This window comes from Salvelinus namaycush, chromosome 42 (genome assembly GCF_016432855.1).
Source record: "Salvelinus namaycush isolate Seneca chromosome 42, SaNama_1.0, whole genome shotgun sequence".
Lineage (NCBI taxonomy): Eukaryota > Metazoa > Chordata > Actinopteri > Salmoniformes > Salmonidae > Salvelinus > Salvelinus namaycush.
In genome coordinates, this window is record NC_052348.1 from 3,672,736 (window position 1) to 3,695,995 (window position 23,260).

Consider the following 23,260-nt stretch of genomic DNA (forward strand, 5'->3'; position numbering starts at 1 on the left):
TCATAGGCTACCAATGAGTTGAGGATATGAGTCCTCAGCCTTACAATGCAAAACACTCGGGGCCTAGTGAAAAGCTATTCATAAAGTAATTAATATACTCATATTGAGTGGGTTTACATGTACACTAATTACTTGATATTACTCAGACTATGGCATTATTAATGTAAACACATTAAGTATGCATACTCTGATTAGTCTAGTTTTATCAAAAACATAATGACTTTACTGTACAGCCCCTCCAGGATTTGGCAGAGATTGATATTTGCAGTTAAACATGCTTTATTTTGAAGCAGCAATTCCAACCTTTTGTATGACAAAATGCAATAATGTTGTCCAATTTGTGAAGAAAAATGCACTGAAGAGGTTAAAGGTTTGTTGACGTGTGGCTTGATTTAATCATTATGCAGTAAATGTGCATTGATTGGTTGACATCACAAGCCCTATTTTTGTATTGTGGTGATGGGTTAATGTTTTTAGTTTCATGCAGAGATAGTGCAGTGACTGGTCAAATTTGCAAGCCCTCGCATAATATCCAGGGGGAATTGTGGATTTTTGTAAAAAATAAAATGCGATCGCAGAATCAGGAACTGACTATACCCAAGAGACAAAATGAGAGTTTGCACCACTCAACACTGGGACTGACCTGGAGGGACAGGAGTCTCTCAACTGTTTGGTGATAACAGACTCCTGGTAGCAGAGGTCCGTAAAGGACTCCATGATGGAGTGGGCGTGGGGCACGTCCAGGTTGATCTCTGGCAGCTCGTCGTACACACGCTGGAAGCCCTGGTTGTTACAAGAAGTCAGAGTAAGCAAATCATACAGCCAAAGAACACTTTCAATCATAAGACAATATAAGAGACGATTCAATTCTGTCACTTGAGCTTGTCAGGTAACAAATGAATATGCCTTGACAGTGACTCGAGAGAATATCACAATATATACTGTGGCTATAGCTAGAGAGAATATGGCCAAATACTGTAACTATATCAGCAGCAGAAAATATGCCTTGACTGAGTAGTTACAGATGGGTCTACAGATGGGTTTAAATCCACAAGGTCTGACGTTGACAATTAATACTCGTTTAACATTCGAGTCATGCTATGTTAATTGTAGTGCTGGAAAAGAAAAACCTGCAGTCATATCACTGGAAATAGTTTTTAGAAGTTTAGAGGTATTTTTTGTGCTGGTGCTACCAGTGAATTTGGTGCTACTTTCTGGTGCGTAAGGGGACGTACCCGGTTCATCTGGTCCACTGTGACGAGGCCAATCTTCCAGAAGGCCTGGAGGAGCTTACACATCATCTTGACGGCCGTGTCCCCCTTGGACTCCAGCACCATGACAACAGCCTGGTGACCAACCAGGAGAGAAGGAGAAGAAAATGCATTGGACTTCATGCTAATGTCTATGAACAGGATGTTCATGTACAAAATGATTGTAAAAGTACCGTCCCAAATGGCACTCTATTCCCTATATAGTGCACTACCTTTGTCCAGCGCACTAAAGGGAATAAGGTGCCATTTGGAACACCGGTTATGTCATGCACACAGTGTCTTAAATATTCCATTATGTGCAACGGCTGCTTGACCAAGATGAGACTGAAGAGTGGAGGAAGAATTATTTGACACAATAAAAGGGGCTGGTAATTTTGCTATTTTCAGACTAGTAAAATATTTTCAGAGAGGTTGCAATCCCATATTTAACCACATTGGGGCAGCATTGCTTTAATTCTCACCACAGTGAATGGATTTGGCATGAAATATTTTGAGTAACTGATTACATTTGCATTTAATTAGTATCGAGGATGTTGGTGGAATAATGTTTGGTAATGATTTGCAAGATAACATGTCAGACAAAAACAATACATCAAACTATCTTCACAGCAGCATGGACCATAAACATTTAGGTAACATACACTACCGTTCAAAAGTTTGTGGTCACTTAGAAATGACCTTGTTTTTGATAGAAAAGCACAATGTCCATTAAAATACCATCAAATTGATCAGAAATACAGTGTAGACATTGTTAATGTTGTAAATGACTATTGTAGCTGGAACGGCAGATTTTTTTATGGAATATCTACATCGGGGTACAGAGGCCCATTATCAGCAACCATCACTCCTGTGTTCAAATGTGTTGTGTTAGCTAATCCAGGTTTATCATTTTAAAAAGACTAATTGATCATTAGAAAACCCTTGTGCAATTAGGTTAGCATCTGAAAATTGATTAAAAGAAGCAATAAAACTGGTCTTCTTTAGACTAGTTCAGTATCTGGAGCATCCGCATTTGTGGGTTCGATTACAAGCACAGATCGGCCAGAAACATACAACTTTCTTCCGAAACTCGTCATTATTCTTGCTCTGAGAAACGAAGGCTATTCCATGCGAGAATTTGCTAAGAAACGTAAGACCTCGTACAACACTGTGTACTACTCCCTTCTCAGAACAGCACAAACTGTCTCTAACCAGAATAGAGAGAGTGGGAGGCCCCGGTGCACAACTGAGCAAGAGGACAAGTACATTCAAGTGTCTAGTTTGAGAAACAGACAACTCGCAAGTCCTCAACTGGCAGCTTCATTAAATAGTACCCGCAAAACACCAGTCTCAACGTCAACAGTGAAGAGGCGACTCCGGGATACTGGCCTTCTAGGCAGAGTTCCTCTGTCCAGTGTCTGTGTTCTTTTGTCCATCTTAATCTTTTCTTCTTATTAGCCAGTCTGATATGTCTTTTTCTTCGCAACTCTGCCTAGAAGGCCAGCATCCCGGAGTCGCCTCTTCACTGTTGACGTTGAGACTGGTGTTTAATGTTTTGCGGGTACTATTTAATGAAGCTGCCATTATTGAAATTTTTCGGGAGTTTAGGCGTGTTGCGTTCTTTGCGTTTGGTGACGAAGGAGAGCTTAGCGCCACTTGGCTAGTTTTGCTTGCTCATTCGAGAGGGAAAAATGCCATTCTAAAACCAAACAACGATTGTTCTGGACAAAGGACCCCTTGTACAACATTCTGATGGAAGATCATCAAAAGTAGGACCCATTTATGATGTTATTCCATATATCTGTCGAACATGTTTACTTTTAGTTAGCGCACAGATTTTGGGCGCTCTCTCGCAATAACGTAAGCTGCATGTCGTAATGAAGTTTTTTTAGAATTCTAACACGGCGATTGCATTAAGAACTAGTGTATCTATCATTTCCTATACAACATGTATTTTTTAGTAAAGTTTATGAATAGTTATTTGGTCAGAATAGGTGAGTGTCAGAAAAATATCCGGACATTCTGGGAAAAAGATGCTAAGTTTTCAGAATGTGTAACCACGGATTTCAGCTCTAAATATGCACATTTTCGAACAAACCATATATGTATTGTGTAATATGATGTTATAGGACTGTCATCTGATGAAGGTTTATGAAGGTTAGTGAAAATTAATATCTTTTGCTGGTTTATTCGCTATCGCTAACGTGCCTATTGCTATCGCTAACGTGCCTTGATGAATGAATGCGGTTGTGTGGTAGGCTATTGTAGTAAGCTAATATAATGCTATATTGTGTTTTCGCTGTAAAACACTTTAAAAAAAATCGGAAATATTGGCTGGATTCACAAGATGCCTGTCTTTAATTTGCTGTACACCATGTATTTTTCAGAAATGTTTTATGATGAGTATTTAGGTATTTCACGTTGGTCTCTATAATTACTCTGGCGGCTTCGGTGCTATTTTTGATGGTAGCTGTGATGGTAGCTGCAATGTAAAACTGATTTATACCTCAAATGTGCACATTTTTCGAACAAAACAGATTTATTGAATAACATGTTATAAGACTGTCATCTGATGAAGTTGTTTCTTGGTTAGTTTGGTTGGTTCTTGGTTAGTTTGGTTGGTTTTGTGCAAGCCACCTGTGCCGTGAAAAATGTCTGTGCTTTTTTGTATTTGGTGGTGAGCTAACATAAATATACGTGGTGTTTTCGCTGTAAAACATTTTAAAAATCGGACAGGTTGACTGGATTCACAAGATGTTTATCTTTCATTTGCTGTATTGGACTTGTTAATGTGTGAAAGTTAAATATTTCTAAAAAATATTTTTTGAATTTCGCGCTCTGCCTTTTCAGTGGAATGTGGGAGGAGTTCCGCTAGCGGAACCCCGGGGCTAGACAGGTTAACTAGTCAGTGAACACACCCCCATGAGAACAGACATTATACCCAAACATCATGGAATCGCCCTTCCAAGGCAAGTGCTTCTAAAGGACTCCCGACAAAAATGTACGTTAGATCAGAAAACACAGCTGTTGCTACATGTTGAAATAGTTGGCGATTGAAATATAGTCAAGATAATGCCGGGACAGTGTCCCCACGTTGAAATGGCTACTACTCGAGACCAAAACACGCCAGGTGGTTCAGACTTCAACTCTACCGAAGGACAAGACCAGAGAACGTGGAGAGCATTCCCACATTCTAGATTTCTTAGCCATTTCAATCTAAAGAACAATTATTCAGGCTGCAGCTGTTTAAATACTTTAGTCTGGTAAACGCAACCGGTCGAACAGTACTCTGACATATCCATTTTAGCAAGATACAACTCCGAAAGACTGATCTCTGGTGGACAAACCAGAGACTTTGTTGACAATCTATCCAGCAGACGGACCGGCGATCGCAGAGGGGGACAACAAAGGCATGCACGCGTAAATTTGTAAATTGCAATTTTCAAATGAGCAGTTGTTCAAAGTATAAGCATTCCCAGGAGTAGAGCGTATGTATGGGGTCCACTGAGTTTCCCACTCTTGAGCTGGCCACACCCCTTTCCTTTGTCTACCAAGCCGTCATATAGGCTTAGCCCACTAGGGACTTTTCAGTGTATCATGTGTCAATGTATAATCAATGTATAACTAATTGTGTGTTTATGTAATTCTGTGATTGATTAGTTAGTAAATAAATAATTAAGCCAGTTTGTAAATTGCTGATTCATGTTAGTGTTTCTGACATTCAGGAATGAGACTTGAGGTAACAATACATAGAAGACTAAATTGACAAGAAAATATCTGAAGCTTTATAGTCGCGAAATTGAAACTCTAAACAACTTTCCCATGGTGCCCAAACTTCCTAGTGAAATACTGTTCCGTGATTCATTTAAATCGTGGAATAATTACACGGATAATTGATTTGATAAATATAACAGTCTTCACATTTAATGACAGTAAACACCACAACACTATAGTCTTATCAATACTGAAAAGGCCAGTAAGATTAAGCCATATGTCGCCAACTAGCTATATAACTATTGAAAGTACAATAGAGCCATCACTGATCAGCTATCAATATCAGTATGTGCTGACAACAAAGGCCATGTTCAGTATGGAGAAACTCCATGTAGTTGTCCAATAAAATAGTTTTGCTTTCTGTTGCAAAACATTTTGATACGGTGCGTCCTTCTAAACAGGACACCAAGCGCTTTGAGTATTTTTGTACCTCATAGACAAGCTCGTGGTGGAAGTGAGGTACTTCTAGGTCACGCAGACAGCGTTCCGCCTCCTTCACCTCTCCCGATACAAGGTACTCCTTCAGCAGCAAGTTCATCTGAAACACATATCGATAAAGTATGAATCAATCAATCTCTCCATCATACCAACCATCATTCACCACCCATGGATAAAACACTGCCCAATACAGATTTGACCGATAAGGCTTCAAACCTGGTTCTCTGGACTTATCCCACCGAGCTAAAGCCTATGTCCAATAGATAAAAGATGCATCTTATCTATAGTTTCAGACATTTCTCAGCAGTGACTACCGGACCTCGTTTATTTGGTAGTGCAAGATTTTTCCTGTTTAATACAGGAAGTCATGAATCGGGGAGAGGACTCCCAAGCGATCACTGGCTGGACAAATTGGTCATTGAGCATCGTGATTGACTATTTGCTCAAACAACGTCTGCTTTGTGTGTGTAGTACTCAACCCTCATGTTTCTGTTCAGTTATGAACCGTGAGTGCAACTGCAATTCCGCAAACCCTTGGTGACTCGGGCTTACCCCATTTAGTACATTTTTGGGGGGGCGATAGGCTGTTGGTCGACCAACATTTCTTTAGTTGAGCATATAGCAACAAAAAAAAGGGGGGGGGGGGGGGGGGGGGGGGGTCGCTGTGTACAAGACACCTGTCTGATTCTCGCCTGTTTGAGTAGACTAATCTATTGTGGAGGCAGTGGGGATGGCACAGTCCAACAGACACGTGCTACTGAAATTGTATATGATTCTAATACATAAGGACAATGGCGCAACACGAATATTATGTTATATATTTTCTCCTGCGTTGGATAGAGGTCACTGCCTTACATACCTACACGTAGACTACAGTCACAAGACGCAGGCCTCCTTATTGTACCTAGAATTTCTAAGCAAACAGCTGGAGGCAGGGCTTTCCATTTTTATGGAATGGTCTGTCTACTCATGTGAAAGACGCAGACTCGGTCTCGACCTTTAAGTCATTACTGAAGACATCTCTTCAGTAGGTCCTATGATTGAGTGTTGTCTGGCCCAGGAGTGCAAAGGTGAACGGAAAGGCACTGGAGCGACGAACCGCCTTTGCTGTCTCTGCCTGGACGGCTCCCCCCCTCTTCACCGGACCCTATTACGGGGGCTGGGTCACTGGCTTACTAGTGCTCTTCCATGCCGTCCCTAGGAGGGGTGCTTCACTTGAGTGGGTTGAGTCAATGACATGATCTTCGTGTCCAGTTTTGCACCTCCTTGGGGTCGTGCGGTGGAGGAGCTCTTCGTCGGCTATTGTCAGCCTTGTCTCAGGGTAGCACATTGGTTGTCTGATATCCCTCTAGTGGTGTGGGGGCTGTTTATAGTGGGTGGGGTGATATCCTGCCTGGTTGGCCCTGTCCGGGGTTATCTATGCAGCCTCCAGTATCTATGCTGCAATAGTCTGTGCCGGGGGGCTATGGTCAGTGTTTTATCTGGTGTAATTCTCCGGTCTCATCTGGTGTCCTGTGTGAATTGAAGTATGCTCCCTCTAATTCGCTCTCTCCCACCCATCCCGGAGGACCTGAGCTCTAGGACCATGCCTCAGGACTACCTGGCCTGATGACTCCTGGCTGTCCCCAGTCCACCTGGTTGTGCTGCTGCTCCAGTTTCAACTGGTCTGCCTGCGGCTATGGAACCCTGACCAGTTCACCAGACGTGCTACCTTGTCCCGGACCTGCTGTTTTCAACTCTCCCTCTCCTGCTGTCTAGACCTCAATGCTCGGTTATGAAAAGCCAACTGACATTTAGCCCTGAGGTACTGACCTGTTGCACCCTCTACAACCCCTGTGATTATTATTATTTGACCCCTGCTGGTCATCTATGAACATCTCGAAGGCCTTAATGGCCATGTACTCTTATAATCTCTACCCGGGATACCGCCAGAAGATGCCTGGCCACCCCTCAGAGCCTGGTTCCTCTCTAGGTTTCTTCCTAGGTTCCTGCCTTTCTAGGGAGTTTTTCCTAGCCCCCGTGCTTCTACATCAAATGTATTTATAAAGCCCTTCTTATATCAGCTGATGTCACTAAGTGCTGTACAGAAACCCAGCCTATATCCCCAAACAGCAAGCAATGCAGGTGTAGAAGCATTGTTTGATGTTTGGGGTTTTAGTCTGGGTTGCTGTATAAGCACTTTGACATCGGCTGATGTAAAAAGGGCTTCATAAATGCATTTGATTCATGATTTGAAATGCAATCAAGCATTTTAGTAAAATAACAAAACGACCCTTGAATAAATAGCGTAAACAAATGATTTCGGCAACAGAACCTTTGTCAGAAATGGCTGTAATTATTTTGCCGGTTCAGCAACATGGACAGTGCGATAAACACTTGATGTTCGGTGGTGTGGAGGAGTGAGAGAGACAATGGGTCAGTCTTTTTTCCCCTCTTTTTTTTGTGCAGCAAGTCTGAGCCCGGCACAATCAAATCCCTTGTGGCCAGACTCCCTCTAGTTATCTGTGTGTTATTTTATCAAAACAGTGCACTTAAAGCATCAGACAAGCTCAGTGCATGTAGTACATTTGATTAAAACACAGGATGTGTCTATATATGAAAAAATACATTTTAACCAATAGATTGTTCTTTCGACCAGACTCGGACAGTTTTTGTTGTTGTCGGGGACAGCCGTATTGCTGACGCTGGTTCTGTTTCTGCGGCCCCAGCTGTAAACTATCTCCTATGGAATGTGCTGGCAGGAGAGAACCCCTAGCACCCCCCCAAACATCCCTCAGCTGGAGCAGGCACACTGCCGACTACCCCTCTCCATGGTGAAGCAGTGAAATGGGGGCAGGGTTCCAGCGGTTGCCGCCGTTGGGGGGGGGGGGGGGGGGGGGGGCGTGCGATCTCGCTGACGAGTGTGTGATGACCCTAGCGTGGCCAAGGCTTCACCCCTGAGCACGGTACTGCCAAACCATACCAATCCAGTCCTCTGGCAGACAGTGTTTAAGTGGTTAGGGGGGAATACTAGGCAGCCTTCCTAAAGCCCAGATTAAGAGAAGCTAGACAGACGGGCTGTGTCCCAAATGGCACCCTGATCCTATTCCTTTTAAAGTGCACTACTTATGGGTTCTGTTTAAAAGTAGTGCACTATTGAGGAAATAGGGTGCCATTTGGGACAAAGGAAGATGCTCTGGAGGACTCCACCAGTCTCCTAATCACTCACAGCACTGACTTATCAGTCCTATTCGGTTTGTGTGTGTGAAGGTACAGTATACAATCAACCCTAGCTTAATGTTTGTGCAGTAGTCACCGGCAGCTTTGTTTACAACGATACTGTGCACACACACCCCTGTATTCAATTCTGATAACTATGCACAGCCAAAAGCACTATACAAAAGTAACAGCAGGGGAATAAGTGCACTTGTCTGACTCTTACACGCATATCCCTGTATGAGCCGGTTCTTGGAGCATGTTGTCAAATCACACCCTGAAACAGTTATTTCCAGGTCTTGTGAAAGAACACTCCAGGGAACCTCACCACAGTACCAAACGCATATGTGAAAACGCCCTAGGGGAATACTGCTATTCAAATTGCTCTTAACTCCCATACTCTGACTTCAATGTAGTCTCTGGCAGAGTGATTTGATCAAAACCAGAGGCGGCAAAATCTGTTTCCCTAATGACCCTATGTAGTGCACTACTTTTGACCAGGACCCATTGAGCTCTGGTCATAAGTAGTGCAGTATACAGGCGATAAGGTGCCATTTGGGACACGCCCTAGGAGCTCCTGTTCTGGCAGGCTGTGTGTGTACTCTGTAGCCCCACTCGATCAGGGCCTGAGGCCCAACAAGGACGGGCAGGAAATCAAACCTGGTCGGGAGTCTGCAGGCTACAGAGACTAACGTACGGTGGATTACACAATACTCTTGCTCTGCTACATCGTCACAAGCATGTGTGCAACCGTGCACATTCACACACGAGGGTGCCAAATTATCCATTTAGTTCAAGGAGCAAAGACTCTTGACCACTAGAATATACAAATGCGCACACACACACCCCTCTCCTGACTTGAAAACCTGCACTCAGGTGTGTGTGCGTCCCTGTGCATCTGTTTACGTACATACATGCACGCATGTGTCCCTGTAAGTGTGAGCATCGGTCTCTTTGTTCCAGGCTTTGCAGTCAGAGCCAAGCTCTGAGGGACAGCGTTGTGCTGACACCGGCCTGGCAGGGCTCCCCACGACTCTTTTCCCAGCATGAAGTTCTCTCTCCACCTTGTTGTGTTTACATAACACACGAGTACAGATCCAGACCACCAGACAGGAAGGTTATGTCCCAAATGGCACCCTATTCCCTATTTAGTGCACTACTTTATAGGGTGCCATTTTGGGAAACAACCAGACAGTGCCCATCTCTCTGCACTGAGATTCTGGGTTCAGGTGTGGGGGGGGGGGGGGAACAAAGAGGTAATCTCCACTGTGTAAATACAGTTGACCCACAATGGAAGGCTGCAGAGAAATATAACAAAGCTCTCCTTTGATTGGTTTTGCATGTTTCTAGCTCTGATAGATGGGTGTTTGCTGAATATAGGTTTTGTTGAATTGCCATTCAGACCTGAGTTCAAATAATATTTACAGAACCCAGGTCTGTTGCCATTTATCCATATTTGATTCTCATTAGGTGTCTCCTGTCACTTCCAACAAGGCATCACATTTCATGCATGCAGAGAGAGAACATCCGGAATGGGCGGTTGCTTGTCTAACTGGAATGTTTTGATGAGTCACACAATGATACAACACTGGCATGTGATGATTGGCGGGCGGGGCGCCAGGTCCCGCCTACTTGGCAGAGACTGCCCCTTACCTCTTTGACGAGGTGTTTGACAGGTCTGAGGCCGCCGCCCACACCCCACACGTTGTCTAGCCGCACCATCTCCCTCTTCATGGAGAGGAGCACCGCCGCGCGGTCCAACGCGGCTCTGTGGGGAAGGGAATAACCGCAACAGTCATGATCGCAACCATGACCACAACCACAGAGAGATGCAATGAGAAAAGGGGAATGTGTCAAGTCACAGCTAGATATTGAACATGGTCACTTGAATTCACAACAAAACGACTTTCTGAATAAAATTGCCTAGTAAAACAGGGTATATATATATATAAAAGAAAATATATATATATATATAAAAAAAGGAAATGGCAGGAATCAGCAGGTTAACTACAAAATGGACTTTCCCCAACTCATCAGAATAAATATAACAGTATCATTTGCATTGGAATTCACATTCTCGGGTTGGAGTAGTACATCTTTAACAGAAAATTGGAGATTCCAAACATTAGGTGAAACCAAATCAGGGTCGTCATCAGTTCTGGAGGGGGATCATTCAGTTGCTTGGAGAATGACTACGCTTCCATGGTGAGAAGACGTAAACATTTACCCTGGCCCCTCATCAGGCGGTTTTTAAGCAATTAACTGACAACATCAGTAACAGATATGTAACCACTTCAGGCTGCTTTGATGTGAAGTGGGCTTCTCCACCATGTTCCTTGTTGGCAACAGATCTAAGATGAGTTTCTTCCTTAATCCTTAAGAGAATACTGATTGTGCGCAAAACTGACAGGGGCAACTTCATCTGATTTCTCCTCACCCTAAATGACCAACATGAACTAATTCTCCCTGCCATTTGCACATGATTCATATCAGTGTCTCTAATGTTGCTGTCTATTTATAGTCTGTGCCAGTCTGTTGTTTGTCCGAAGCACTGTCTTAGCCCTAAATAGTATTCTAAGGACTGAAAAAGTTGTTTGAATTTAAAAATCACCCCTCCACCAATCAATGCCCATCTTTTTTTATTATCCTATCCCCTGCTCACCTAGCGTGGTCGCAGTCCACCTTGCCTTTGTAGCGGTCCAGGAATGCCATAGGTAGAGCGTGGTCCGCGATGGCACGGGCAATAAACTGTCCCAGCATCTGTAGAGTTGGAGAGAGTTAAAAAGGTAAAAACCTAGAGTAGATGATCGGTTACTCTTTAAATTAAAAAGAGGGTTGGGTTTAAAGCAGCATGACAAATTATAATTTGTCTGAAAGAAAAATGTACAATGATTGCATACAAAAATGGCACCCTATTTATTCCTTATATAGTGCACTACTTCAGACCAGAGATCCACAGTCCCTTGTCAAAAGTAGTGTATTAAATAGGGAATAAGGTGCCATTTGTGATGTAGCCCATGTATTTTTCTAACAAGTCCTTCCCCCATCCAGTACCTGTGGAGCCTCTGGCGTGTCCAGCATAAGGTCGGGCAGCTCTTTGAGGATCTTGTCGAAGGCGCGGGACATGTCGGACTCCGAGAGCTCCTTGCCGACCAGGTCACGGAGCAGCCTGGAGGTGAGCTCCCGGTGGCTGGCCTTGCCCTCCAAAGACAGGGACACAGCCAGGCTGGAGAACTCGTACTTGTGGTGGCCCAGGTTCAGCTCCCTCAGCAGCATCTGGGAGTGGAAGAGGGGGTAGGGTGTACACAGAGAAACACGCACAAAGGCAGTTAACGTGAAGTAAAATGATATGTCGGGACCCTGCATGGTTTTGAGGCAAAACAGTAAAAGAAAATAGATGCACTGCCATCTAAAGACCTTCTCAAATAACCAATCCTCCATCCAACCTCTTCCTCTCTTTAGTGCAACATCAAACACATACCTGGACTTCTTTTGTGTCCCCGTGCTCAAAGTACTCCTGTACGATGGGGTTGACGGTCTTCTCCAGTTCCCTCTCGTCCAGCTCTGGAACAACAGTGGCATACACGGTGTCTCCCTTTAAAATGAAACCACAGTCATTATAGGTCAGAAATAGCAATCTAATAACATCAACAGGCTGTAATCTGTAATCTGTAATTAGGCTGTAATCTGAAATGCCACTGGTGAATTTGTTAAATCCAATGCGGCCATTTTTATCTCAAAATCAAATAATTCCTGGGTAACAATTAAGCACCTTACTGTGAGAGTTTAATTGTCAAAAATAAATAGCTTCTTAGCAAAGAACAATTTCTCAAGCAAGAGTTTTGCTAGGTCTGTCGGAGTGGTTTGAGTGGAAAATTAGATTTGGAACCCTTTCTTATTGGTCTATTAACAGCATAGTGATATCACCATGGAAGGCCAAAACTCCCATCAAAACAGGCAGACATTTCTGCCTGTCTTTACAAACTATTTTTTTGCTAAAAAAGGGGATAATATTTTTTTTTGCGATTTCACAGTATTATTCCAAACTATTGAGGAAATGTGTATAAAACACAGGAAAATCACATTTGACCGCACTGGGCCTTTAAGGTATAGAGCAGGGGTCAATAACTGCCATCATATTTAGGCTGAATGGCCGGGATATGGCAAATGTAACAGCATGATAGCAGTTCTGTGCCAAGTGCTGCCGACATATACAGTCAGGGTTTCAGCAATTACCCAACGCACTTGACTCACTTTCATGTTTTCCCTCCAGGTTTCAGAAGTATGCTTGACCTTTAAGAACAACCAAAAATGTTCTCAGACGACACCAATGCCCTGTTCTGGTATTGTCCTGCAACTCCCTTCCTTAAAGTAACCATTGATCTCACTTGATTACACCATTTCACTTTCACAGACCCAGTCATGATTGATGAGTGATTACTTCCAGGAAGGGAGGATGGATGGATGCATACTTTCAAGTTTTGAAACAGGACCCATGTGACCCTTACCACTACCTTGCTAGTAAGGAACCCAGACACACCACTACCGGGATATACTGGAGACAGGCATGTGTGTCTCAAGAGCATGGGACATCCCAAATGGCACCCTATTCCCTATATAGTGCACTATTTTTGACCAGGGCCAGGCCGATCGGGCTATATGCTTTTAGAGGTCAGTAGGGCTGCTCTCCAGTGTCGCCAACTCTGTCCTAGTTACCTGCTGCCACAGCACTACTGCTCCAGTACTGTTTCTTTTAGGTTTCTCTCGAGGAATAGCCTTGGAGGCATTTTCTCGCAACACAGAATAGCAAACAACGCCTTCGACATCCACGTTTAACTGATACTGTGGTTTAAAGTGAAAAAATACATAAATAAACCCTCGCCATCATAAATCATTCCTAAGGTGTATGGTGGAATATAAGAATTGACTGTCATAAAAGGCCTATGACAGAACAAGCCTACCTTCATGATTTAAATGGAAGATATTTCACCCAGAAAAGAACACAAATAAATGGTCTATTCTGATCCCATTCAAAAAGATACAAGAGGATGTACGACTCATTAAGTGAGTCATAATTATGGTGATGGGTGTTGACAACAGGGTTGTGTTCAGTCGGCACAAAGGAATAAAACAGTCTGAAACGGAGAGCTAATGGGGAGGTATCATCTGTCCAATAAAAAAACGCTGGTTTTAGTTTTCAGTTACAAAATGTCTCCTGATGAGCATGACCCAGTTGTGGACTTTGTATGGACAATATCTGCTTGTCTGGGAACATGTGGCCCCTGCATTCACCACCAATCACCATAAGCATGTTTATTTTCCACAACCCATAAAGTGGTATGATCCAACACGGGCTTTGTGACAATTGGCCACTTCTGAACAAAGCTAGTCCAAAAACAGAGCTCAGCGCAAAACAACTACAGAAAGAACCCAGCCCTGGCCCCCTCATCTACTCAACTGTTGTCTTTGTAGTAACAATTTGGGACATGGATTGTGGGGACACTGGTGTACATGAGAAGAGAGGGGTGCGTGCAGAGGCTCTATTGTATAGGTTGGGGTAGGAGAGAGCTCGTGTTTTTTTACACACGCATACCTCGCCCGTGCCCCCTCTTTTACCTGTGCAATCTCGTCGTAGTTGGGGTCCTTGACATCTGGTTCCTCTACCTCGTACACCATACCTGCTGCTCCCCATACACCTTTACCCCCTGCGCCACCTGTCGTGTAAAGACCACATCAACATCAGAGCTAGTCAGTTAGCACAAGAGACACGTTTAGAATAGATGGTTTTGTGAACCCAGGGAGATTACCTCAGCCATAAGCACTGCTCTATGATCAGTTTACCAGACTTCAATCCTAAACAAAAACTTATGGCCCCAGACAAACTGGTACTAGACCACCAGCGCTAACAGAGTAGATGACTTCCATCTATCTCAACCATTATTAGCATAGCACAGACCTTTCTTAGGCAGGCCCCGGCCCTTGCCTGTCCTGGACTTGCGGTCGTTGGGGGCGGGCACTTTGCCCTTGGGGCTGTGGGAGTCGCCGTCGGCCAGTTCACCCGACAGCGACTCTGACAGCGACTCGCTGCGGGATGACGATTTGCGCACACGCCGCTTGGCCTTGGCCTTGAGCCGCGCCTCGTGGAGCGCCTTCTCCTGTGGCGTCCAGTTGCCGTTCACCTCCGCCTCGAGCGCCGCCTCGTCCTCATCGCAATAGGGATGGTCCATATCCACATCGTCGTCAAAGGATAACACCCCTGCGATTGGATACAAGGACAGGCAGTGTGAGTTTAATCAATTTCATGTAAATATTAATAACATTGAACGAGCAGGACCGCACCCTGGTTGGCTTAAATACATGTCTGCATAGTTTTTACATTTTTATTAAACAATGTTTGCAGTTCTTCCAGTGGCCACAGGGGAGACAAAGACTGCAGAATGCACCTTTGACAACACGAGGTATGCATTTGTTTGTGTATCCTACATTGTTAAGTTGCAAGTTACGGATATTCAATGATGGATATGGATATTGGGGATGGGAATGGATATTCAAAAGTTTGCGGTCTGTGGAAACATGTCAACTGCCAGCACTTCTACTACAAGTTACACAATCAGAATCCCCAAGTATGAGAAGTGTGTCCAGTCACAGTCATGAGATTATAATAATTAAAGGATTACAGAGAGCCAGTAAATGAAGGAAAATATGCTAAACTTTCCAAGGGCTTGGAGGATGTTCAAAGACACCAATTTCCCTTACTGATAACATAACTGTAAGATTGACTTGCAGGTATGAGAGAATTTGTTGTTATTTTGGCACCATGGACAATGTCTAGTGTAAATTGAGACTGGTGGCTTTTTATGGACAGGACAGCTGTTATCCTTAAAATAAAGTCTACAACATCTATACATATTTGCAGATAACTTCACAGTTTGACTGCATACAAGTGATAACTAAGCTAATCTCTTTCATTCAATGGTCACATGAACATCTAGTTTAATGGTTAGCCAATTATCATGCCAAAACTGGCCTGTAGACACAGGCTCACATGGTACTAAACTGAGGTAAGAGCACCTTGCAAGGCAACTGGTAGTTTAGAGTGATCCTATAGCTAGCTAACTATAGCTACCGAAACAGATTATGTCATGTTGTTATTTGACACGCAAAGACCCAAACGGCGTTCCATAGAAATTCTGGTTGAGAATGAAAAGACTGAACAAATGAACAACGAAACAGCACAGCAAGTAAGTGAAAGAAATGGGTTTGGATTATTTTACTGGTAATGGGGACATATGTAAATGCCAACGAAATTACTTTTTGGTCAATGCGGTGTGTGTGTAACCTTTATTTAACTAGGCAAGTCGGTTAAGAACAAATTCTTATTTACAATGACGGCCCGGATGACGCTGGGCCAATTGTGCGCCGCCCTATGGGAGTCCCAATCACGGATGGATGTGATACAGCCTGGATTCGAACCAGTGACTGTTGTGGCGCCTCTTGCACTGGGATGCAGTGCCTTAGAACGCTGTGTCCATGTGCGTGTTACTATTTAACTGTACTAGAATGCTTAAAAAGGCTGCTAAAATTAAAATATCGGTTTTCGTTTTTTTGGCAAGGAAAATATCGGATATCGGCCAAAAATGTCATATCAGTGCATCACTAGTCACAACAATGCCACAGATGTCTCAAGTTGAGGGAGCGTGCAATTGGCATGCTCCCTCAAGATGTCTACTAGAGCTGTCGCCAGAGAATTGAATGTTAATTTCTCTATCACAAGCCGCCTCCAACAGCCTTACAACCGCAGACCATGTGTATGGCGTCGTGTGGGCGAGCGGTTTCCTGATGTCAGCATTGTGAACAGAGAGCCCCATGGAGGCGGTGAGGTTATGGTATTGGCAGGCGTGAGCTACGGCCAACAGCATTTTATCAATTGGCAATTTGAATACTCAAAAATACCGTAACGAGATCATTAGGCCCATTTTTTTTAAAGGTACCTGTGACCAACAGATGCATATCTGTATTCCAAGTCAAGTGAAATCCATAGATTAGGGCCCAATGAATTTATTTCAGTTGACTGATTTCCTCATAACTCGGTAAAATGTACATTTTAGTCATTTAGCAGATGCTCTTATCCAGAGCGACTTACAGGAGCAAATAAAGTTCCTTGCTCAAGGGCACATCAGATTTTTCACCTAGTCGGCTCGGGGATTTGAAGCGGTGACTTTGATTACTGGCCCACCCGTCAATACACCGCTGGACTCATCTGCTCCCGCTTTCTCCCATTGTGCTATTTGCAAACTAACACGTGACTAGCTCAACTGTTCTGGGGAACTACAGTAAGCTTCATGTAAAATAATGTGACAGGTGAAATGAAGAACACGATCTTATCTCCTAGTTGACTGCAGGTGTTTAAAAAGTAGCTACAAATATGATAATTTATTGAACTTCAAACAATATTTTGTTTAAAAACTGTATTGAAAAATCATCGTGGTCATTTCCAAATACGCTGGTACACCGCCCATGAATGGAAATGGCGGAGCGATTTGTGCATATCGCACCTTTAAACCAACAACCAAAGTGCTTCACATCAGACACTGTTCTGCCATGGCAAAATGTGCCCTTGTCTATATTTGTGTCCTGTACTGTAGCTTATAAACAAATAAAAAATAAAAATAAAATAAAAAAAGGGGCCATCTGAAGTCCATCAATTTTGTGACTTCTAAATTAATTACGTGTAACCATTGATTCGTGACGAATATAACCTATAAATGCCTCATGAGCTTAGTTGAACTGCCCTATCCCATCAGAATCCAAAACATATGCTTGTTTTACTCCGATATCCATAAACAAACATTGCATCGCCTCAAAACATGATTAAAAACGAATCCTTGCACCGATAGCCCAGTCTATACATTTGAGAGTGGTTCCATTTCTCCAGACCCATCCCTCTGCCTTTAGTCAGAGGCAGGGAGATCTTTGTTATTGTTTAAACTGCTGATTGCCGCTTTAAGAAAATGATGCAATGTTTACATCAATTTTATGATCGTATAGGGCCCTACAGAGTTTAAGAGTTTCACTAACCAAACTGCTTAGGCCCATAAAGCCCGAAATCATAAAAAGTTGTAAATAAATATTCCGGCTTTAGACTAGGCCTATACCTTTCTCTGTCAACAGTGTCAAGCCTCCGCCCTATTTTACGATAAAGCCATTGGGGGGGGGTTGCAGTCTAGTGATAATGACTAGCCAATGGTTTCGTCAATGATAGCGCTTCAATCTCACCAGTTCTACCATCAACATGTCAGGTCAAACAGCAGAGCATGCTCAAGCGGTGTGGGATGTTAGCAGCTGTTAGAAGCCCTCTTGGCTGCTCACACTACATAGCTTAATAAGGTGATTTACAGAGGCAAGTCCACACCGACAACATATGCGAACCATAACGTGCCTAATGGTCTACACCTAAGTCTAAAAACACCTTTGAGCTACAATAACAGACCAGGAGAAAGAGATAATGCACTTTATGCTGGTCACATTCTGGTCACATCGTCTTACTACCAGGACTAACCCAAGCATAGTTGGCCCACTTCCATATGTTAAAAGTGTTGACGCACAACTGTTTAGCAGGCACACGGTAGCGTGTGCACACAGAAGACTTAAAGGCCTCTGCCCTTACAACACCAGGGCAACACACTAATCCCAATTTATTATGGAGACTGATCACACAACACAAGCCACACATTGACAGGCAAACACACACACACTCCTGCACTCACCAGCCATTCAGCCCACAGGTGCAATAGCTAGTTAAGACTGTTAGAGGATTAGCAAAAAATTTAAACTCCCTTCTGCTACCTCGTGTGTATGGAGCCAGGGAAAAAGGACAGGTCCCAGTGTACAGTAAGCGTCTTGTGGGAACCACAACAAACGGAGTTGAAGTAGAGCCCTAGTAGTGTTGGGGGCAAGTAAAGGGCACATTGGGGGGATAAAAATGCTGACGTGAGCGCTTTTCCCCTATCCTTCTAGTGTGCATCTCGACACTACCACTCAGCGTGGGTCTGACTACATATGGCAGTGCTAGCCCACAGCCAGTCAAATGACCCCTCAAGAGGAGCTTCTCGGGGTGTAATGAATACCCCAGAGCCCTCCTACAAAGCCCACCGCCGAGCCCTAAGAGGAGACACGACCCTATAGATCACAGGGACGAGGAGGGCGGCCCAACCACAGAGCAGATCCAGCATTGTCTGGAGTGGAGCTAGCACCAGCCAAACTACTTTTACTGGCCATGAGTGCTGTGTGTGCCTGCATCTAAAATGGCACCCTGTTCCCTAGATGTTGCACTAGCTCTAAGCTCAGTGGGCCCGGTTTCAAAGTAGTGCACTTTGGGATAAAGCCTGTGTGCCTGCTCTCCTAGAAGGGCTAGATGAGCCAGGCCCCCCCACAAGTACGTCAATTATTCAAACGAGCTAGCGGTCAGTGAGACGTTTTGTACATGGATCAAGTGAACAAGATTCCTACGGGGTGTAAAAAGGTCTAACAGAATTCCAGTGTATGTGCATACTGTGCAGCAGAGTCCTCGCTATCGGATTCTAAACAAGCGTGGGCCGGCCTACCGTCGGTCAGAAACACTCCCTGGGCCTGCAAAGCTGTAAACAACTGACCAAGTCTCTCGCCGTCCTCTAACTCCCTTCAAAATAGGCACATGCCAGAGCAGTAAATTAGGGGAAGACCAATGTCAACCAGCCAAAAAACAGGCCTGGCCAATTGGAAACAGGAAGAAAAAGAGAGGAGAGCCGAGAGAGGAAACTAGGGTTCTGCCAAGTCAAGCATTGCAAACCACAGAAAACTAAAAATGTGCTACCTAACAAGCAAACGTAACGTTATACCTCTGAGTAGCTAGTACTGGCCACATGCCTTTTGACATTTGTAATGCAATGATCTGTAGCCTGAGGCCATGTAGGTCGTCACGGACTGTATAGGGAACTGAAAGTGCTAGAAACTAGTTTTTCTACTTCAGTGTTTTCTTTACAAGTGTGTGTCTACCATAGGCAGCCTAGTTGTATGGAAAGCGCGATCTGTATCCATAAGTGTCCAGATATGTCCTTTGAATTGTTTGAATCTGGCGACTATTGTGATTTGTGGATTCAAATCCACAAATCGCATTCAAAAAATTGCGAGTGGCACAGTTTCCGCATGGCGATGAGTGACACATCCCTTCTGCGCTCTTTATTTAATACAGACACCAATACTCAGACAAAAAGATTACTAGGCCATAGGCTACCCCCCCAGTCTGAAACTCAGGCAGCAGATCCTCCTAAAAGCTTTGGGCTTGATCCAGGTCAGCAGGGAACTTTGCTGTCAAAAACAACCCTTTGTATTCCTGTGTTAGTAGCATGTAGGCCTACATGGGTAATCGTAAGATCAACTCCCTCTAGATGTGTAAAGGTATTCCGTGTGTTAGGCGTGTGAACGTTTATACGAAATAGGGATTTTGCTGAATGTTAAGGATGCCAAACTAAAAACTGGGTTTTCCCCCACCAAATATTAAAATCACATTGCAGCTGGCTCGCCTGCCCTCTCTCTTCACTAATGAGGCGAGCGTGTGTTCAGTCTGTCGCATGTAGGATATAACGGCGCCCGGAGGAGGTGGCTGCCATTTTACAAGTTAGGGGACCGTAAGGGAGGTCAGAGACCTGGCCGTGTGGTGCCAGGACAACCTCTCCGTCAACGTGATCAAGTGAAAGGAGATGATTGTGGACTACAGGAAAAAGGAGGACAGAGCACGCCTCCATTCTCATCGACGGGGTTGTAGCAGAGCAGATTGAGAGCATCAAGTCCCTTGGTGTCCACATCAACAACAAACTGTCATGGTCCAAACTAGGGATGCACGATATATATATTTTTTAATAATAATTTTAAAAAAATACAAAATTTAATTCGGTAAGCATATCGGAATCGGACGATATTAGCAAAAAATGCCAACATCGGCTCCATGTATAGTTTGACATCGGTTTTGCACATCGGCGTTAAAGCTGACGTGCATACCTGTATAACGTAGGTAGATGGCGTAATGACTCCACGAAAGATTCCTAACCTAATGAGGCCATACGCCACGTTTGTGCTACTATTATTTCCAGAGGGGAGAAAGTGAAATCTTTCAATACCACAAACCTAATTACTCATTCGAAAGTGCATCACGTCCAGACATTCAGCGACTACTTAGAACAAATGCAGAAAAACTAACCACACACTACCAACAACTAAACAAGTTCAAGTCCAGCAGTCATTTGAAAGAGGAAGAAAATTTCAGCGAGACAACTCCAAGGCGAAATCCATTAAAGCCAAGATAATGGAATCCAATGCCCTTGACAATCAACCGTTCTCTGTCGTGGATGATTGAGCACCGGTACACACTACCAAGTGTGCTATTTTTCAGATGTTGCCCTACCGGAGTTACACAGCATTGTTGAAACGCACATCCATGAGCTACTTGCTATGGGCGTCACTGATATTAGCTTCACGACTGACATTTGGACCAGCGATGTCAGCCCCATGAGCATGTTGAGTAACAGCGCAGTGAGTTGCATGCACAAGAATGTGCTGGTTCTCATACCGCTGCTGCCATTTCAATGACTTTTGAAATATGGAAAATCCCCAAGAACAAAGTACACGCTGTGTTACGTGATAATGCATGTACAGTTTTTCTTCCTTTAAAAGTTGTGTTGTACTGCAGCACAGCTTGCGGGCTGCCGCAGAATTCTATGGCACGTAATTTAAGTGTCAGTCATTGTTACCATTAACGCTAGTTTTACCACCAGTGGGCATCTTTAAGAAGCATTTGACTGTTTTTAATATGGTCTGTAATAGAGAATTTAAAACCTTTTTTGTAAGAACATAGTATATGGGATTGATTAAGAAATGTGGCTTAATTTTATAAATATTAGGGTGTTAGGAAAATATGGCGCTGTACAACGTGACCGGTCGGGAGTAGGCTACTAAGTGACTGCAAGTGAAGAGCAAAATAATCATAACATTTCCACACCCTAATTGTAGTCTAACCAATACCCAAACGGAGATTCAGTGAAAATAAAAATCTCATTGATTTATCAAGACCAGTCCCCATGCTTGCCTCAAAGCAGCATGAAACGGTGCTGAAATAGTTGACCACACACAGGTAGGCTATTGCTTCAAATCCTATTGTAACAATTTGATGACTTTGGGTGTTCCAGTAAGCAACAATGTTGCCTTCATTAGCCTACTTTGATCCAATATCTGTCATTCAGTGATATTTATTCCCATAGTAATTCGTTATGAGCCATCCAGATGCGGTTAGAAAACAATGCATTTGGTGAACTCGGTAAGAGTCTATTGTCCTAATAGCCCATCAGGGGTGCATGGCTTCTTTTGTATTCTTAAAACTTCTTCAGGATAGGGTCTTTTTTCTCCATTTCTGCCTGACTGACGTGCCCAAAGTAAACTGACTGTTGCGCAGGCCTTGAAGCCAGGATATGCATATAATTGGTACCAATGGAAAGAAAACATTTCTACTTCAACGTGTTAAAAATAATATAGGAGACTATAACACAATAGATATGGTAGGAGAAAATCCAAAGAAAAACCAACCGGAAATTATTTCTTTGAGAGTCCATGCTCTTCCAAATGGAACGTATAAGTAAAAAATGTAATCTAGCTCCCAGTATGCAATTCCTATGGCTTCCACTGGATGTCAGTAGTCTTTGTTCAAGGTTTCAGGCTTGTTTCTTCCCAAACAAGGAAGAATGAGTTTTGATACAGGGACACAGACTTAGAAATCAGTGTATGCGCGTGCCATGTAGAGGACAAGCACCTGCTAATATAATTTTCCTATTGAACATACTTCTTTCCATATGAAATATTATAGTTTAATTACATTTTAGGGTATCTGAGGATTAAGTAGAAATGTATTTTGACTTGTTTTAACAAAGTTCAGCGGGAGCTTTTTGGATTCCTTTCTCTGCATGTTACACGAGCGGATTACTCAAATCGATGGTGCCAACTAAATAGACCTTTTGGGATATAAAGAAGGATTTTATCTAACAAAACGACACTACATGTTGTAGCTGGGACCCTTTGGATGACAAAATCAAAAGGAAGATTTTCAAAAAGTTAGTGAAAATTTAATCGCTATTTGTTAAATTTATGAAACCTGTGCCGGGGAAAAAATATTTTGATGTGGGGAGCCGTCCTCAAACAATAGCATGGCATGTTTTCGCTGTAAAGCCTACTGTAAAAATCAGACAGTGCAGGTAGATTAACAAGAATTTCAGCTTTTAACTGATAGAAGACACTTGTATGTACATAAATGTTTAATATCTATAATTTTTATGGTTATTTATTTGAATTGCGCACCCTCCAGTTTCACCGGAAGTTGTCCCGCTATGCGGGACGCCTAGCCGTAAGAAGTTTTAAAAGAACTCCAGCACAGAGAAGAGAAATGAGCCATGTCGGTTAAATACTGATAGACTTGGGGATTATGGTCTCGGACAGTGCTATTCGCTTGAGTTACGCCGAACGCGAAAGCCCAGGAAAATGAACAGGTATAGTAGGCTGCAATATTGTAAAGTAGGCCTAAT

The 23,260-nt window shown here is 43.4% G+C and overlaps 1 protein-coding gene across 1 annotated transcript in view; it reads right to left on the bottom strand.

Annotated features, from left to right (window-relative positions):
* The window catches only part of LOC120034993 (programmed cell death protein 4-like), a 38,153-nt gene that overhangs the window by 1,907 nt on the left and 12,986 nt on the right, over positions 1-23,260 (bottom strand). The window contains exons 3-11 of the mRNA XM_038981722.1: positions 14,614-14,913; positions 14,274-14,371; positions 12,139-12,252; positions 11,712-11,933; positions 11,320-11,417; positions 10,311-10,425; positions 5,455-5,562; positions 1,236-1,346; positions 644-783 (exon numbers count right to left, since the gene is read on the bottom strand). Of these exons, the coding sequence (XP_038837650.1) occupies positions 644-783; positions 1,236-1,346; positions 5,455-5,562; positions 10,311-10,425; positions 11,320-11,417; positions 11,712-11,933; positions 12,139-12,252; positions 14,274-14,371; positions 14,614-14,913 (1,306 nt within the window). The remainder of the gene's footprint in view (positions 1-643; positions 784-1,235; positions 1,347-5,454; positions 5,563-10,310; positions 10,426-11,319; positions 11,418-11,711; positions 11,934-12,138; positions 12,253-14,273; positions 14,372-14,613; positions 14,914-23,260) is intronic.